Here is a 19,338-nt window from a genome sequence, read left to right as displayed (position 1 = left end):
TGCAAAAGCAGCATCATGGAAATCTGCCAGGAGGAAGCTCCAGCAGCTGTGCAGGGCTGAGAGCTGGAGAGGGGAAGGGGATGGCAGCGGGAGGCAGCAATTCCTGTGGGAGTTTTGGCCCTTGAGTTGGCTTTTGGGCGAGTCCAGAGGGTACAAGAGGGGATGTGAGCTCTGTCCCTTTGTTGTGCTGCGCTCTGCAGAACTACGTCAGGCCATCAGAGAAGTGGATACCAGTTTGTAGGTGAAATTTCTTTATTTTAAGTCATTTACTTTCGGAGGAAAATAGTATTAACTAGGTGTATTAGACATCCATGGAGAAGCAGGTTTGTAAATGAGTCCTAGAAAGAAGCAGTTTTTTCTTCTGGGCTGTTGCTTTACAGGGGAGCACAATAAGGAAGAGCAAGGTAGAACGAGAAAATAAAAACAAGGCAACCTTTAGGCCAAGTAGTGAATGGGAAGAGGGGATTTGCTGCAACAGGGACTGGGAGGAGTGAGGAAGAAATTACCACTGGTTAGGAAGTTACTGCTCAAAACCCAGAGTAAATTGAAAGATGAAATAGTTCGGCCTCAAAATCTTTCCAGGGACAGAAAAGATTAAGATCTTTTACATTAAGCTTGTTTTCTGTAAATGGAAATAATGAGAGCTGCTAGGAATTTAGCCCACTTTAGTAAAGATAACATGACTTTCAATGTTATTTTAGGGGAGAGAAAAGAGCTATATTGTTGTCTAAGCTAGTATGGTTAAGATTAGACCAATTCAAGCAAATCTGTGGCAAAGGTTAAAGTGATTTTCCTGCAAAAATATATATCAGAAGTCCACATGCAAGGAGAGAGGCTGGCAGTCTGTGCTCCACATGATTGCTAGCAAAAATCAAGAAATAAAATGTCATGTGTTATCAAAACCAGAGGAGATGGTTATCAAAAATCAGGAGATGGATGTAGCACGGCAGTGTTAAACAGTTTGGATAAACAATGATTGCTAAGCTGCAGTGGAATATCAAGAGGACAAGACTGTCAGCTGCATCTGTTGTACTAAGCAGAAGATCAAACAAGCAGTAAATCTTGCAAGGATTTAATTTGAGGTTTTTTAACTCTAAATTATGAGTAAAGCACTGACTTTGTGCTTTAAGGTGACATACTGCCTTCAATTCGGTATATTGTCCTTAATCCATGTTCCAAAAGACTTGGCTTGGTCCTTTGCACATCCAAAATGTCCTCACCCAGGCTGGCTCCCCAGCAGCTGTGTGCAAGCACAGGCTGGAAATATACTAAAAATTACTTCTGGCAGTTTTGTACTGACAATAAGTCTTTAAGAAAGTACTGCTTTGTTTAGAGAAGAGAGAGTCTCCTGCTTCTTCCTCCAAACATAAAATGATAGACATTTAAAAGAATGGGTGTGTTTTGAAATGTGGCTTTGTCTTCACGCCATTTCTTTTTGGAGAGGTGACATCAAAAGCACAAATCTGAGTTTGAGGGCAGGTTAGAAGAGCAGAGTTTTTAAGATGTAGCATCCTCTGAAGTCCAACCTTTCCAGCCTGGTGCTGGTTTGGTTTCCTGCACTGACCTAAGCCATGGTCAGAGATGGTCACTGAGCCAACCTGAAGTCCAGGGGTGGTGCCACACAGTCCTGGCGTGGTTTTGGTCCTTTTGTGCTTCTGTGTTCACAGCCGACACGGTGCAAAAGAAACACCCAGGCTGGGTTTCCCCTCCCCCATGACACAGGCACGGTATGTGGAGCTGAGAAAAGAGGAAGGAAGCTCGGAGAGGCAGCAGATCTCACAGAGCCTGCTCGTCCTGGGGCTGGGGAGCCACGGCGCTTCCGGGGCCTGCCTTGGTCACCCCCAGCTCTGCACCCCAGCACCTGGGCTCCTCGGGGGGCATCCCTGCGAGCTGCTCCCTTCACGTGCCATGGCAAGATGGCACAAGACGGAGAAGAGTGGCGTGGGTAAGTAGCTCAGGGAGCTGCCATTTGAGCATTGTCTTTCTGTCTTCTGAGCAGGATGTGGGCAGGTGTTGTCTCTGCTGTGATGGGTTAACACCATCCACTCCGCCAGCGGGGAGTACCTGAAAAGATCAAATTTGTACAAAGTTTGGATCTTCCAAACAGAACAGCATGAAGTATAGCTTTCCCACTTTGATAGCAATGCAGCTTCTCCCACTTGGTGTGGTAGAAGCAGACTGAATAAATAATGTGTTGTATAATGTGCAGTGGCCAGAAGTTATGGGGAACAAATGTAGGGGAAGGGGAATCCTAGAGTTGCTTCTGCAAGATTGTCACTTATGGTCAGTGCTACAGAAAAAATCTGTGTCTGAGTTGGTAAGTCGTACTTTTGGGAAGGAAAGTAATCTTTAAATAAATAATGTTAACTTGCACAAAGGACAGAACTGCTGTTTTAAAAGAGCCTTTAACAAGTAGGAATCAAAGCTAAAGCACTTGAAAGATGTGTGGTACTACTTAGTTATTTACCTTCTAAATACTTCTAAAAGATTTTTTTTTATTTTAAGTAGGCCATAGTTTTTTGTGATATGCATTAAAAATCCAACTGGCTTCATGAAATAAAATGTAAGGCCAAGAAATTAACAAGAGGAGAATAACGTGTTATTCAAGATCCATGTCCAGCAGTAGCAGAACTGCAAAATGGAAGTAGCCTGTTCTGGTGGCAGTTTACATTAGAAAAAAAAAGTGTCAATATTTTCTGTTTCAATTTTACAAATAGTAGAAAGCACATAAGTTTTGCACTTGTAGTAGTCTCTATGGTATTTGAAAGGCACAACAAACAGTAAAAAAAACACCTTATAAAATGCAATCTTTCAAAAACTAATGGCTCAGCGATGTCTGTTTTAATGTCCAGAACAGTACAATTTACTCTAGAGTGGGTCCCTGGGAAGAGCTGACACTACAAACCTGCTGCTATTTCCTTTCCCCTCTGCTTGCTCCCTCTGTGAGCAGTTTGATGTGAGACAATCTGGGCACGTGGGGTCCTGCAGTGTGCTGAGAGTGCTCCTGCTTGCTGGCCCCAAGTCCGTGTCCTGGGTTAAAGGAAGGTTTTCCATTAAACACCCCACAAGGCTCCTTATATTTGCATGTAAACATCACAGTTGTAGTGGAGTCTGTGGTTTAGTGTGTCACAAAGCAAAATAAACGGCAATCAAATGGACTTCCAAACAATATTAGAATAGCAATGTAAGTGGGCATACATGTGGCTTTTGGTAGGTTTTTTTCAGTAAGAGAATTCTCTGGTTTTGCACAATTGCTAGAATTTAATGCATAACTACAGATTCAACAACATACAGATTTAGCTTATACCCAGAAGTTCCTTTTCTTAGCCAAACTCTTGGCTCACAGTTCATTTTGCTCTATCTTGGAAATGAAATGTATTTCATTATATATGTTATTGAGAAAAAAATGGGAGACTCTTGCACCCAGAATAATTAAACCAATCAAACATGCATGTACCACTATCACTGGCTCTCCTGCCCCAGAAGTTAAATAAATTTATATTCTTAGAAATTGTCAGGAAAATGGTGTAGTTGCCAAATTTCAAGTAAACGAAACTCATGGAATAGTGAGGCCTGATCAAGGGCTATTGACAACTATGGTCACAAATGAATAGGTTTTTGAATTTACAGTCTTGTAAACATGCCTCCTGTGTCTGAGGGAAATAAGAAAAATGGGCAGACTGAGTCTTCTGAGTCATAAATTCTGTGAAAGTTGATGAGCTTTTGGAATAACACACAGCGGAAGCTGTTTGAACATATAGGGCTATTTTGTCTTCTGTGTTTTTGAAAATCTTTGGGTTTGAGTCTCCCATTGAATTTTCAAGTCTCTTATTAGGAGCATGCCCGATGCCTTCAGTTTCTGCTGATGAACAGAGTTTCAGTTTGAGAATACTGGGCCCATCATGCTTTGGATGAGCAGAGTACACTGCAGGATGGATCTGGAAGATCACACCATCTCTTGGTTATGGTGAATTGCAGTCTGTTGTGCCTACTTTTGTGTTTTATTTAACTAACAATGGACTAGTCCAGGTAGCAGGTACTCAGCTTTTTCCTAGGAAAATACAGTCCTGATTTTACACATGAATATTGTTTTTAGTCTTGCAGCATTCCCAGCATGAATTTGTGTTATTCCTGTGGACAGAACAGGATAGAATAGTCATGGCAGGCTGGTGGCTTTGGGTGGCAGTTTCCTGATGGAAAGTCTTTGCCATCTGCTCAGACTTTGAGCAAAGTTACAAACTGGTGAAATGATGGCATTCTTAACCCAAATTTACATTGGCATTCTAAACTCAAGAATCAGATTTACTTCTTTTCTACTGGATCAGAAAATATATGTTTGTCCTTTTTAAGCAAAATTATGGGGAGGAGTGGATGACTTCTTTGAAGGTATAGAAAAGCACACGCTCAGCCTGAGTACACAGAGCTGAGACTGGCTTGTCTGATTTTATCTGCTGAAATCCTTGGAAATTATTCTACATCTCTGAAATCTGAATAGATTGAGGTTTAAGGGAGCAGAGCTTTGTTCAGGGCAGGTTTCCTCCATGAAGTGCACCCTCTGAACCCAAAAAAACAGTTCCAGCTCCTTGGGAAGCATAAAAAAAATGGGGAAATAATATTTTTATCCATGGTCCTTCATGAAAAGGAGAAAATCAAACTAAATACCCTATTCTTCATGAAGAGGTCTAAGAAAAATGGCTGTGCTACAATTTTATCTGAGAAGGTAAAGAGTCAGAGACAATATCTTTATATGACTGGTTTGATAAGTTAGTTTCCTGTTTCTTGATATCCATCCTGGTTTTATCGTGTTTAAGAAGGAAAATAAGTAGCTCAGGCCAGCTAAAACCTCCATCTGGTCCCATGGGTGAACAAGGAAGGAAATCTGTATTCAGTTGTTTTCTGAGAGAACAGCTCGTTACCTGAGAACTGCAGAGTTACCCTTTGAGCATGATTTGCAATGAATTTAATAAGCTTCTAACAACCCCAGAGGTTTAAGACAAGTTTCTGGCCTGTCTAAAAACTGTGGACATTAAGGCACACCTGCTCTGTGAGATTTTAGGGGGACATCCTTAACTTGGAATACTGGAACATATTTTTTCCAGGTTTCTTTCCAGAAGTCAAGAAATGCTGTTAGGACTGTATACTATTTTCACCTGGGGTTTATCTGTCTCCTTGCTGAATAATTTCACCTGTTCTCATTGGAAGGAAATTGCAACTGAACACCAAGAACTGATCTTTTATGGGTACTTGACTACTCATAAAAGTGGAGCTGCATATTTAAAAAATACAACAGGGTCCTTGCTGAGCCTATTAATTAGCAATTGTTTGAATATGCAGAACATGTCATGAGTTATTGCATCAAAATAATACTAGATTTTCCTTTTGTTGTGGTAAAGTGGAATTGGGAGCTGTGCGGCAATACTTTAGCTTTTTTTTTTTCAAATTCCATATAAACTTGGAAAAGTAGCGACAGAAAACAACTTGAAACATGGTTCGTTACAGAAAGGCAAGTCCCAAAATGAAACAATGTAATGCTTGTATTTTTATAGAGATCAGGACAGGGACTGCGTGTGGAGGGAGACAGGCAGCAACTGCACGTAAGACTATTGGGATACTAAATGGCTTCAGTGTTGCAGGCTGTGGGATTTTCCTCGTTTACCATTCCCATCTTGCAGCAGCTTACAGGTTAATCATGTAAATGGCAAGAGTATGGGGCTTTAACAGTGAGGAAATTCAGTTTACTGAGGAAGGGGTTCTGTTACCTGGGATATTGTGGCTCTTCTAGAATGTTTTGTGTCTGAAAACTCCCTATCGAGGTCCACAGTATGAGGGGCTTTTATTTTTTTTCTGCTGGCCGTTTTCTAAATAGAGGAGGGCATGCAATATAAATTAGGGCAGGTTAACTGTTTTCTGTCTCCACAGCCCTCTGTACAAGAGTGCACTCACATGTTTATCTGGTGAGGAGGGTGGGTATCAGACCCAGCAGCTCTGGCTGCAGTGGATGAGAAGGAGTTCAATGGAAACTGGGATTTCCCTGGATGGAAACAGGGATTTCCCTCAGTGTTTCCTGCTGAGATGGACCCTGCCAGATGCCTTTGCTCAAGCTCTGGGTGTGAGGGGACCCAAAACCCCCCAGAAGTGCTGAGGGTCGCTGTGTTGGCAGCAGGTTGGGCAGGGGGGCAGGGAAGGATCCTCTGGGAGCTCCTCATGGCCATGGGAGCTGCTCCCAGTCCTGAGGGACAACTCAAACCAGCCTGGGCTTGAGCAGGGCTCAGTTTGGAAGGCTGGCTCTGTCAGCACTCTGAGCTGGCATTTCCACCCTCTCTGAGGAATGTGGATGTTGTGCTGTGCTGGCCTTCAGCTCTGCTTCCAAGGGAGCTGGGAATCCCAGGGGTTTGCCCTGGGCTGTTTGTTTTTTTGCTGAGTCGTGTGTGTGCCATCAAATCACCACAGAGGTTATGATGAGCTCTGAAGAGATGGTTTTCCTTCTTTGCTGATTCAGGGGAAAATCTTCCAACTGTGTTGTCAGTGAACTGTAAAGTCCCTACTTAGGAGCACTGCTGTAAAATTGGAGTTTCTGGACATTCTCTGTGCCTTCCTGGCAGAATCCTGCAGCATCTGTGTGCAGATCCACTGCAGCTGGGGACACCTCAGCCTGGGGCTGGGTGTGCAGCTGCCATCCAAATCTCTTCTCTAACCTTATTGCCATGACTTCAGCAGCTCCTGAGGTCACTAATTACTGTTAGGATTTGGAGTGGATGCTGGAGCCCTCAAGCAGGTCCCTTTGTGCCTGAAGGATGCTGACTCATTTTGCATTTATGGCTGGGATGCAGGATGCCAAGGAGAGGAGTGGCAGGAGAGGTCTTCAGAGTGATTTGAAAGGGCTTTAATTTCTACTCACTGAACAGTTTATTTTTAAAAAAGCCAACAACCTGTTGTGAGTATCCCACCAAAAAAAACTTGAATTCCTTCTGCAGTTTTCATACACTGTTTTTGAAGAGAATAATGAGTTAAATGTGCTTGTGCACACAACAACCCTCAGGATCTTGTAAAAGGGTGGAGGAAAGGGAACCCTGCTTTTGGCTGGTGGCCTCTGAGGTGACACTCACACATACATTTCCCAGTTTGTAAGGGAAATGACATCACTTACACCTGACAAAAAACATAATAACTGGATATAATAGCCAAATTTTCATTCACAGTTAATAATTAAAAGAAAAGCTGGTATGATGATTAAGCTGTCTGGTGCTGTAGATAAGACCTGTGGATGTAGTTGCTGATGTCAGATTACTTTTTAGATTTTTTTGGATGTGGTTTGGTAGATAGGTCTATATCTCAAAACTTTGTACAGGGATTTTTTAAACTCATCCTACCAATCCAAGTTCTATAGTAAAATATCTCTTGTTCAGTTTCCACTTACTCATTTAGAAATATCTAAGCTGATACAGTCACTTCCTTTGCCAGTTTTTTACTGCACCTTTCAATACATTCAGTGCTATTAATGAAGTTTTAAGAGAGCAAAACTGAAATGCAGTGTAAATATATGACTCAGTCATTTGCATCTATATTTTGAGACAGCTACAACTAAGTAGAGTAGTGCATATTTTGAAATCTAAAGTATTTACTGGTCAACAGTAATATTGATGTCCATGGACTTTGCAGGGAGATAGGATAGGAGCATGGGAATGTCCCCACATCCCCCACCTCCCAAACACTCCAAGGAAATACATCTTGAAATGTCATAACAAATTTGCAGGGTTGTTTGCCACCCTCCACTTCTGGAAGAGACCAATCAGAAAAGAACCACACATATACTATACTATGTAAACTCAATTTTGTGTTGGGCTAAGGCAGTTCTGAGGAAGTGTTTTCAATATTCTTTTGAATAAATGGCTGAATCTGAGCAGCAGAGTCTCACTTCAAAGTTATATTTCTTTTACTGCTCCCCATATGTTGAATGACTCAAGCCTTGCTCTCCCCCCTCAGGAGAAGGAGCTGCTGAGAACCTCTTTATGCCAACAAAACAGGAATTTATTCTTGGTTCAGTAAGCCTCCTCAATTGAAATTCCTTCTAATTTCTGTTCCAGAAATATAACAAATAAAATGTTGGCAAAAGAAACAAGACATGTAATTTATGGAATACTTGTAAAGTGAAGAGGATTAATCTATTTAGCTCTACACTCCTACTTCAGGCATTTTCCTGGAAGGCAATTTATTTTGAGGCTTTAATAATTTAAGTAAAATAAGTATAATATTGAAATAAAATGTATCATTATACATTTTGGACTAGCAAAGATGAATATTCTGCTTTAGAATTTGGAGAGGGGAGCAAAAGGAATGCAGGGAGATGCTGGAGGTAAACTCTGCCTTCTAGATCAGCTTTCCCTCATCCAAAATCCTTCAGGTTTGGATGCTGGGTGGGGGCACTGCCAGCAGGCAGGGCAGAGCTCTGCTGCCCAACCCCTTTCCTGCACACCTGGGCTCACCTGCACAGCTGTTCCCACCTGCACAGCTCAGCTGGTTTCAGCTTTTTGTATTTTAGTCACTTTCCCTCTGTGACTGCAGCTTCAATGATCTCTTCTGCTGTAATGCTGTTGTAGAATTTTTTAACCAAGCCAGTGAAGGAAAAAGCTTACAGAGGCATGGTTACCATAGGAGCCCACATCCTGTAGCCCTGGAACATAACTGAAGAGCTCATTTACTTGAGTTCTATCTGAAGTGCTTTAACCACATGTAGATAAGTTTCTGATTAGAACACTTTCAAAATCTACTGCTCCTGTGTTCAGAGTCATACAGAGAATACAGAAAATTATGAACCTTGGTTCTGTTTCCATATGAAACACAATTTCATGTTAAATTAAAGCATCTAAACCCAGGAAAAAATTCAGTAAATTCAGTTTTCACAGGCATCTCTGTAACCTTTCATACCAATAGAAATAAATTTTTATAAACTTAAATCCTTGGCCCAGTAGATTAACAATTCCCCAGCACTGTGACTATCTATCAAAGGCCTGCATCTAAACAGGACTCCAAAATCCTGTGCAGAGCAGTGCTGATCAATAGCTGGTGTCCCCGTGTTTGCTGAGTTTTCTGGGAGGTTCTTTTCTTTGTTTTTTGCTTTCGGCACTGGCCCTTTCACCACTTTTCCATTCTCACGATAAAAAAAGATTAATGCTGAGAAATGGAGCCTCTTGATAGAATTATAGCTCTGTTTGTCTAGTCTGGTGTATTGATCCCAGTATCCAAACCTCAATAACCACATGTGGATTTCAGTTTCACTGTGCTGTGAGCTATATTGAAAAATATTGTTTTCATCCTTTAATTTTCCAGCTATATACAATTTCAAAGGCACAGGGATACCACAGCTATCTCTACAGATTGGTGATGTGGTCCATATCCTGGAGTCCTGTGAAGGTAAGTCACATTTTCCATTTCTTTGTGAATAACATAATCCTTTCACCTCACAGCAGTTCCCTTTATTACATCAGTAGCTTTCTAATGCCCTTATTTTTTTTTTTGTGGTGGTGGTGTATTTTGAGGAAGAACCTAATCTTTTCTTAAGAGCCAAAATTAGACATATTACAATACATGTGGGTTTTTTTGGGATGCCTTTACCAAATGAGGAAGTCATCAAGGTGAATGCAGAATTCGTGAAGTTTGTGCCTGTGAAGTTTTGGTATACCTCAGGGAAGTTGCATTAAATTTGATTTCAGATTTAAAGGAGTACACTTTTAGCCTCTAAACTAAATCTTTGTTGCTAGGAGATATTGAGCAGCCTCATTAGCCTGTTGTATAATGGGGAAACCCAATGAAAGAAATCTGAGTGTCAGAATGATAGAGACATTTCTGAAAGCCATCCAAAATATTGAACATGTTAAGCAGCAGAAGTCCAAGTCAAGTTGTGCATGATGGACAGACAATCCCTTCCCAATCCCAACGATTCTCTGTAAATCTGACAGAGCTGCTGATGTTCCCATTACTATAAAGCAAGGAGAGTGGAGTTATTATTACTAACTCAGCAGTTAGGTACCTGCAAATGGCATTGCAAGAGTGATTTATTTCCTACTTGACCAGGTCAAGAGTTTTTTAAAAAATTACAAATTGCTTACAGATTTGAAAAATATATTATAAAATTATCTTCTACAACCCACTTCTGCTGATAGAAAATGTATCTTACTAACTGCAGTATGTTAAAGAGAGGCCAATGGCTGCATGGCACGATGGCAGAGCCAGCTCAGTGCTGAGACACCTGGAGTGTTGTGGGCACAAATCTGCAAAGACTTTGAGGCTCTTTGAGCCCAGCCTGTTCTACCACACAGGTTGTTTTGTCCGGAAACAACAAAGGATTTGAGGGAGGAGCACCTGAAAAACCATCTTTACAATGTACTGGAGCACAAAAACATAAATGTTCCTCTTCTGTTTGCAAGATTAATTCAATATCTTTAAGCATCAGTGAAAACATTGATGTCACTCAGAAGTCAACAGAGTCACAGTGATTTGTCCTCTCCTAAAAAATGTAATTATTTGATCCTCTATTCTAAATAGTTTGGCTAAGAACAAAACACACACACAAACCAGGAACCTCTTCATCCCCCTGCTGTCTGTTAGTTGCAGAAATAGCATTTCAGGCTTTGGATTCATGGGGTCCATTTGTTGTCAGCCCAGCCTAGTGAGTGGAGTGCTCATCTTATTTTTTATCTAAAAGTCTTTTCTGAATCCCCTGCCCTTGATATGCTTCATTGACATATAAGCCTTGCTTATATGTCAATGAAGAAGTGGAATCCTTCTCAGTGTGGGTGTGAAGTTCATTTTTTATCAGATATCTTCAAAATATGCTGCCAGCTGCAGCTGGCAAGTAACCAACAGTGACAGGATTCTTCCTGTGCTCCTTTTCTGTCCTGTTTTAGTTGGTTTTGCATGCACACAATTCATGCACAGAACACATATGTGCTGTCACAGCAAATGGGATGAAACCAATTTTACACACTTGGTTGTAAATTGAGGCTATGTGCAAATAATTCCATTTCAGCAGTAAGATGGAATTTTATTGTTGATAGAACACTGAGGGAAAAAATTGCACTGCAGAACAGCCTAACAAAAATCTATCCTGAGTCTTTCTTTGAGGTCAGCAATCATCCTGTGACTTTTAGCATTGCCTTTCTGACTACTGTTTGGCATTTGGGATTTATTCTTATTACTTGATGCTTTGCTGGCATGGCTGCAATACCTGTGAGAAAAAGGGTGATAGCAAAGAGATTATACCTGCTCATAAAATTACAATTAGAACATGTCTGCTTTTGGTCATAAATTCTTTCTGTGGATAAAGAATATAGTATTCAACACAGTTAAACTTTGTTGCTGTGCAGGTGATTTTTCATGATGGGCTGTATGCACAGTGGATGTAACCAACCCCTGATCTTATTTAGCAAGATTGACCTCTGCTTTTTATGGTTTTTGTAGTTTATTGAGACTTAACTTTTGTAGTTTATTGAGATGGAACAAAGCCTGAATTAATGTTTAACTTGCCACTGCTGCAGTTCTGCACTCCAGCCTTTCAGAAGGGTTTTCTAGCTATAAATGCAGCAGGATCCAAATAATAGCCCTCAGTGTTCTTGGCATTCCAATTTGAGTTTACACCAAGAAGCTGCTTATTATGGTTGTATCCAAAAGCCATAGTTTCTTATGGCACAAAAAGGACTTAACCTTCTCACATTGAAGGAAAATGGATCTGTAACAACCATGTGCTGCACTGGATTAATACTGGGCCTAGAACAGTAAGAGCTTCATGGGCTACCCAGGACTATGGGGGTCATGGCTAACCCAGATATTTAAGGGTGTGCACTTATCACTTTGAAAAACAAATATCTTATTCTACCTTTTAAATGTGAGCAGGGGGTGTTAAATTCTGTGTACAATTATCTGTACTTACTGTGCAAGGCCTGAAAGCATACAATACAATCATATTTGATAATGTGCAATTCATGCTTAATATAATCCCTGCTACTCACCTGAAGCTCTGTATGTTTGAAGTAACTATTCATTTTTACAAATACCATGCTAAGTATTTTTTATGTCAAATAAACCCCATTACTTTATTGTGTGCTTTGTAATGCATGGGTTTTTTGTGATACCAAGTGATTTTTCTTCCTTTTAGATTGGTACAGGGGTTACCTAGTGAGGTACAAAGGAGCAGAGGTAAGATCACATTCTCCGTTCCTATGAGACTGTTCTGAAGAGGTCAGAAATTAAATGGGTTTTTGAAATTTCTGCCCAGATAGTCCTGATCTCTCTGGTCAGCTCTTTCCACTCTTTCCTTTCATGATGAGTAAAATGATCAGCATTCATCCTGGACAATGTTGGTAAATAGAAGTGAGGGCTGGGAAAAGCAGATCGATGAAGAAGAAATGACTGTGCCTTCAGGTTAACAGCTGTTGAAGCTATAATTTCAATTGAATTTTGATTCAATTTGCTGCTAGATGTGCTTGTTTCTGTACTTTTCCCAAGGATTCTTTAGTTTACAAACAATATCTATGAAGCTTAAGTTCTTAAATATCTCTAATGTACAAAAATCACATTAGTTTTTTTTAAAGTCAGTATTCTTAGACTTGAAAATGGAAAGCCACAGAGGAAAAGTTTTTACCCTGGGTGTGATGGGTCCAGAGTTAAGTAGCAAGAAAATTACATCTTAGATCCAACTGCACTTTTCTAGAAGAAAAGCATTTTTGTTTGTAACTTTTTTCTTGGTATAAGATTTTCTAGGGAGTAGCAATGCAAATGTATTAAAACACTGCACCTGTGTTTTAATTGCTTTGACATTTCTTTTGACTGAAAATGTTATTACCATTTATTCTACATAATGTTTCTATTTTTATAGATTAAAATTTAGCCTAAAAATAAAAAGGGAAAATATTTACTGAAACTAATTACTTCCTTTTAACTAATTTTTAATTAATTCCTAATATTGCTAAAGGGCTTCAAGATCATCATGCATAACATGCTTTAAGAAGTTACTAATTTCATGTATGAAGATATCACTAAATTTACCATTACTGAGAGCTTCTACTTTTACTTTGCTTCTTCACGGACCTTTTTAAACTTCAAAAGAAACTTTAAAACTTTAAAAGTTTAAAGAAAAAAAATGAAATAAACTTTAAAGAAAAAACTGTGGCAGTGATAAGACACGATTATGTTTTGATTATGATCCAGTGCTTAAAAGAAAATGGTTATAAAAGCTGCAATCTGATTCAGAGAAAGGCTTTGTAAAGTAGCACTTGTTATTGAATTATTGTGGTACTTGAAGTTCCATATGTGAGTTATTGACTAGAGAATCCAGGAAGGATCTAGTTAATTACCAAGGTGAGATTTGCCAATTCAGGGGAGGATTGTCATGGCCAGAGTGACTGTCAAACATTCCTTTAGGATGACTTGAGACATTTCAGCTTTTGTAGAGCAAGGACAGTCACATTAGAACTTTTTTTCTGGTGTCCATTTGCCTTCTGCAGAGGTCAGTTAAAATAGATACGAGATGATGCACAGACATAATGTTTCTTTACTGAATTTAAATTGTATTTTATTAAATTGTATTTAATTGAACTGTTTTCTGGGGTGGAAAATGTTGTTACTTAGGAAGAAAGATGTCTGTGCACTCTACATTTGAAGTGATATGATAAACTTCAATTATTTGTCTGTCAAATAGAAATGCATCTATCTGAACAGAAAGCTAAATAACCAGGAGTTAGTTTGGGTATTACAGTTTGTCATCACAGTTTATGTTCACAGCCATGATTGTCACCTGAATGTTTTTGGAGAATAAGTGTGGATTTATAATTTTTTTCTCCTTCATCAGGGAATATTTCCTAAGTCTTTCATCCACATCAAGGAAGCTGCTGCTGAAAAGAAAAGGTATTGAATGTATCTGTTTTATTACATTATTAAGCTTGTCTGCTAAAGAATGAGTTTTAAGGCATTTATGTACCTCTCCCACCGTGAATATAATATACACCCATGAAACAGACACTCTGTGTGATCTTTCCTTCTCCTCCCTAGACATACAGAAAATGTCATACCTGCTGAGATTCCCCTAGTCCAAGAAGTCACCACTACTCTCTGGGAATGGGGAAGCATCTGGAAGCAGCTCTATGTGGTAGGATATTTTACATGCTGTTAATCCTATTTATGCACACTGGGGCCTTGTTCAAATTAGGCAGTGTCTCTGCCTACACTCAGGACAGGATCTGGGTGGATTTAAAAAATTGCTTTTTCACTACTAAGATTTTCTTCAGTGGCTTTAGATGTCTGGTGACTTTAAATCCAGTCCAGCCATCAGCCTTGGACTGGATCACGTTGAAGGTCTCTCCCAGCCTGGATGATTCTGTGGCTCTGTAAAGGGAAAGCTGACATTGCTGAAGAGTGGTGTAACTTCACGCCTATTGTTTCAACCTGGAGTACCCTCTGCATGATAAATTCTTCATTTTTATTTGTAAAGTGAAAAGTTGAAAAGTTTCCAGATAGGACTACAAAAGATAACTGGGATGCATTTGAAAAAGATTCATGGTGCTCTTGAACTGCTGGAACAGAAGTTGTTCAAGGGTTGCTGGGAGCAAGTAGCCTTTAAGAATTGTGCTGACTGTTCCAGCATCCCAGCCACTGGATTTTTCTTTATCTCTGCTAGGGCAAAGGGATCTTGAATGTGCTGTAGTTTTCTGAAACATGTCACTTTTTAGTCTTCTTGATTAAGCCAGTGATGAAAACCCTGTTTTATTTTCAGTGAATTATGCTAGAACTACATTAGTCACTTCTGTGTATTCTCTCATTTATCTCTTACATGTGTTAATACCACAATCAAGTGTTGTTTTTCCCATCAGTACCTCATAGAGAAGATAGTTTTTGTAATGTTTTCTCTTGATGAGAATTTGTTAAAGAATTTTAAAACACAATTAAATAAAACAAAAAGAGCATAATTCCCTCTCCTAATACAAGAGTTCATGTTATTTCTTTATGATCACATGGGATATTCAGTCCTTAAGAATTTGTGGGATGAGACATCATAATTTTGCCTACTTCTTGTTCCTGCTATCATTTAGCACTAAATATTACATGTAGCCTTTAGTTGTCAAGCCCAGTGTTTCACTTCAGCTCGAAGCCTGAAACTCACTGATGTTTTTTTCTCTCAGACAAATAAGAAAGACAGGTTCCAGCAGGTGCAGTCCATGATGTGTGACTTGATGGAGTGGCGGTCGCAGCTTCTCTCTGGGACTTTGCCAAAAGATGAGCTCAAAGAACTCAAGCAGAAAGTCACATCCAAAATTGACTATGGTAACAAGTAAGTGGCCTACACTGCTTCTGGAAAGCATGATTTAGTTTAAAGCACAGCACCAAAGAGATGATGATGAAGTTTTCACGTTTACAGGTTGGTATTCAAAAGTGGGGTTCATCTAGAATCTTCCTTTTCAGACTTCTCCCTGTAACTCCTGTGCTGATAGTGGATACCATGATGACGCTTTTCATAGAAAAATGCTTTTTCAAAATATTGATTTGTTTCTTCATTATAAATGCATGAGCTTGTCAATTGAGAAAATTTGAGGTCAGATAACCAGCCTCTATTTACATGTATCACCAGCATACTTGGGGTCCAAAATTTGTCCATTTGTCACAAACATGGCCAGTAAGTGACCCTCAAAAGTGGTGCTGGCAAACTGCACTAAGTGTGCAAACAAACACATCCACACCCACCCCCAACTCACTAGGGAATTTCCAGGCAGAACTCTGGTTCTGGTAATAGAAGTGAAACTACCAGGGACAGAATAGTTACTTGACAAAGAGTCTTGTCTGGTCCTTGCTAATAAAAAGTCACTGCAACACAAGATTCTTTTTGGCAAAAATTGTGGGGTTGCGTGAGGTTAATGCTGTCCCACAATCTGATAAGGCAGGGAGAGAGAGAGCTTGGTAAGAAAATCTTCACAGTATTGTTTTTACAGGTATTAGAATCTGCTTAAAAACTCAGTTTTGCTGTTTTAAGTGACTGTGGTTGTTGTGGCCTGAAGGCCTCTGTGCAGCTGAAAGTCTACAATTACCTGTGACTGCACATAAAAAATGACCACAAGGTGTCATGAAATTCTTAACTTGTTCATTGTGATCTGGATGCAAATTTGTAATAAATTGTATTCATTCAGAGCACACTATGGAATAAGCATATCCTACTACACTGTGTGGAGCTGAATGCTCACTCAAAACCAGAATTTACTTTGAAGTTCTCCAGTCAAAGAAGCCCAGCTGTGATTAAGACAACATTGAAATTAATTTACTTTCAGACTTCTGTTTTGTCAGTCCTACATTCTTTCTGTATTATGAAACAGTAAAGTGCTTCCTTTGGAAGAATAGGGGGTGAAGGGGATGTTTGAAGTGATTTGGATTAAAAGTTGGAAAGTGCTTGTAAGCTCCTGAAAGTGTGGGCTTGAGTTGTGCGGTGTGAAGGAAACTTGCCAAACTGTGGAGAAGGAATAAAGGAGAAATGACAATGGAGGCTGAGAGGATTGTTCTGGGAGAGGGAAAAAGAGTGGCAGGAAAAAAGGCATTATTTGTATGAGAGCAGGGCAGAAGAGAGCACAGTTAAGTATTGGGACACAAAGGGTGAGGGAGCAACATAAAAGCAGAAGGTAACAGGAAAACCCAGAACATCTTGGTTACAAACATTGGGTGTTAAAAGCTAAAAGCTGTGAAAACTGATAGAAGTCATTGAACAGGGTGAAACTATTTTATGTAAGAGGCATTTCAATGCTTTGATGGCAATTCTAAAAATTCCTAAATATTGGACAGCAGCTTAAAAAAATCATAGGGTATGGTTAAATTTTTTCTTCATTAAATACTGTTGCATGTATTTAAATTTTATAACTTTAAATCTTTCAGTATCTCCTTGTTTGTTACATTTCTAAGCTTTCTTCATTTGGAAGGACATAACCCTACCATTATGTCTTTTGTTTTTTCACAGAGTACTTGAGCTAGACCTGATAGTTAGAGATGAGGATGGAAATATCTTGGATCCAGATAAAACCAGTGTTATCAGCCTGTTTCACGCACATGAAGAAGCAACTAATAAAATCACTGAGAGAATTAAGGAGGAAATGGTAGGAATGACTGGCTAAACTTGATGCTTCCTTTGCTAGAATCCAAACAAAATCTCGTCTAAGGGTCAAAGGATGAAACCATAAAATTTGGTGGAAACTTTTTCCTCTGACTTAAGAGTAGATCCACAGTCTTGTGTTATAAATATGGCTAAGCCTCAAAATGAATTGCATTTGTGCACTGGGTTTGGGCTGTGGGCTGGGCTCAAAGCCCATGTCTGAAGCTGGTTCTAGATCTGTTCTTGAACTCCTATATTGAAATGTGTCTCCACTCCATCCCTGGTCTGAATTGCACAGGGACTAGTCACACACTTGGAGCTCAGGCTGCAAAGCAGCACTGACCATAACTTGTTTCCACAAGCACTGGTTGTTTGCTGAGTGCTGCTGCTTGCTAGTTAGTCTGATGGAGCTGAAGAATTTAAGCTCACTGAAGAGGAACTAGGGTGAATTCAGCATAATCTTCTGGACACCAGAAGTTCATGTGTCAAAGCAAAGCTGACAAGTGCATAAATTACATCTTTTTAAATGCAAAGCAGGTGACTACACTTCCTTGACCTTTTGCAATATTAAACCTCTGCAAGGATTTGTTACCCTCTTTGGTTCTTTTCTCTATTTATAAGAAAGTGAACTGTAAAAAACAAATAAATCACTAAACAGAAAATAGTTGGTTCATCATGACGCTTCAATAACACCCATGACAAATCACTGGAAAACACCTTGTAATTAACTGACAGTATAAGGAAAATAAAACTTGGAATTCTGTGATAGACTGTGGTGACATATTTTAAAAATAGAGATAAACAATGTGTTTAGAAGTGTTAAGAAGCTGCTTCTTGGTGGTTAAGATGGGATGTAGGAAGAACTCAGCAGCCTATTTTAGAGTCAGTGAACCTGCTCAGCTGTGTCCTGATCTCAGCATGTTATTTGTCTCCTCTTCAAAGAGACTGACTTTATTTTGCTACTGCTCTAGCACACTGCAACCCCTCTCTGGTGTGGATCATAGGCCTTCTGCTACAGCCTACTGCGTTCAAAAATAAATTCCTTCAGGCCTGTAGGCTTCTCTCTGTGCTGATATCTTGATACTTGCTCTTTTCCTTAAGAGTGAGGGGAATATTTTCCCTTTTACATCATTGCTTACTGGCTGAAGGACTGGCCTAAGACATAGGAGTCACAGAATAGCTCAAGGTGGAAGAGAATTATGATAATTACTGAGTCCAGCTCCCTGGTCTCCTTTTCAATTTTAACTATTATGTATACTTAATGTAAAACTGCTTGTAATATAGCAGCATTTTCGTTCATGGGTTATTATTAACTGATTTTCCTCCTCCTGAATAGTCAAAGGATCAACCAGATTATGCATCGTACTCCCGACTGTCTTCGTCCCCCACCCACAGCCTCTATGTCTTTGTGAGGAATTTTGTTTGCCGAATTGGAGAGGATGCAGAGCTCTTTATGTCCCTATACGACCCCCAGAAGTCAACAATTATAAGGTAAAGTTTCCTCCTCTGACTGCAGAATAGTAGCAAATGGAACTGGCCAAAATGAACTAAAATAATCTCCCATGTGCTATAATAATGCAAAGAATATGTAAACAAAAATAATGAAACAAAAAGCAAAGCATGGACAGATGTTGTTGCTGTCTGCTGCTAAAGAATCCTAAATTTCCAAATATTTTCATAGATAATTCCTGGATTGAACATTCCAGAAGTTCAGAAAAGCCTGAGCCCATTTCACATTTTAGAGATTGTTCTAGATGGGCAATATTGTGGTGCTTGGAGTGAAGTGCTGAAGGGGGAGGAGTGGAAAAGAAATTAAATTTATACATTTCTGGGTAGATTAAGATTCTGTTGAGTATTCCCATCAAACAGACTATGACGATGGTAAATTTGCCTCAAAAAAAAAGTACCCATTTTTGTTATGCTCAGGCTACTCTTTTAAAACTTACTGTTGATACTTGTGTAGTGTTTTTCTTGTCTTTTTAGTCTGGTCTTAAATTTGAATCATCACCACAGACTGTCTGTTATGCAACTTTTGTACTGTGTAAAGGGAGAATTTTTAAATCCCTTGACAGTAAGATATTTATCTTCCAAACAGTGAGAACTACTTGGTGAGATGGGGGAGTCTAGGCTTTCCAAAGGAAATTGATATGCTCAACAATCTTAAAGTGGTGTTCACAGTAAGTGTTTTCCAGTTTACTTTCCTTTGGATTTGCAAATGAAAT

The 19,338-nt window shown here is 39.5% G+C and overlaps 1 protein-coding gene across 1 annotated transcript in view; it reads left to right on the top strand.

Moving 5' to 3' along the window:
- The first annotated feature begins 1,724 nt into the window (after positions 1 to 1,724).
- Positions 1,725 to 19,338, top strand: part of DOCK2 (dedicator of cytokinesis 2) — a 158,896-nt gene continuing 141,282 nt past the window's right edge. Inside the window, exons 1-9 of the mRNA XM_021531902.3 lie at positions 1,725 to 1,945; positions 9,328 to 9,411; positions 12,152 to 12,192; positions 13,844 to 13,899; positions 14,044 to 14,140; positions 15,171 to 15,319; positions 16,985 to 17,120; positions 18,453 to 18,607; positions 19,212 to 19,293. Coding sequence (XP_021387577.3) covers positions 1,909 to 1,945; positions 9,328 to 9,411; positions 12,152 to 12,192; positions 13,844 to 13,899; positions 14,044 to 14,140; positions 15,171 to 15,319; positions 16,985 to 17,120; positions 18,453 to 18,607; positions 19,212 to 19,293 — 837 coding nt within the window. The 5' untranslated portion in view covers positions 1,725 to 1,908. The remainder of the gene's footprint in view (positions 1,946 to 9,327; positions 9,412 to 12,151; positions 12,193 to 13,843; positions 13,900 to 14,043; positions 14,141 to 15,170; positions 15,320 to 16,984; positions 17,121 to 18,452; positions 18,608 to 19,211; positions 19,294 to 19,338) is intronic.

This window comes from Lonchura striata, chromosome 13 (genome assembly GCF_050655825.1).
Source record: "Lonchura striata isolate lonStrDom1 chromosome 13, ASM5065582v1, whole genome shotgun sequence".
NCBI classification, from domain to species: Eukaryota; Metazoa; Chordata; class Aves; order Passeriformes; family Estrildidae; genus Lonchura; species Lonchura striata.
Note: the sequence above shows the minus strand (reverse complement) of the source record. Positions and strands in the feature narration are given on the sequence as shown.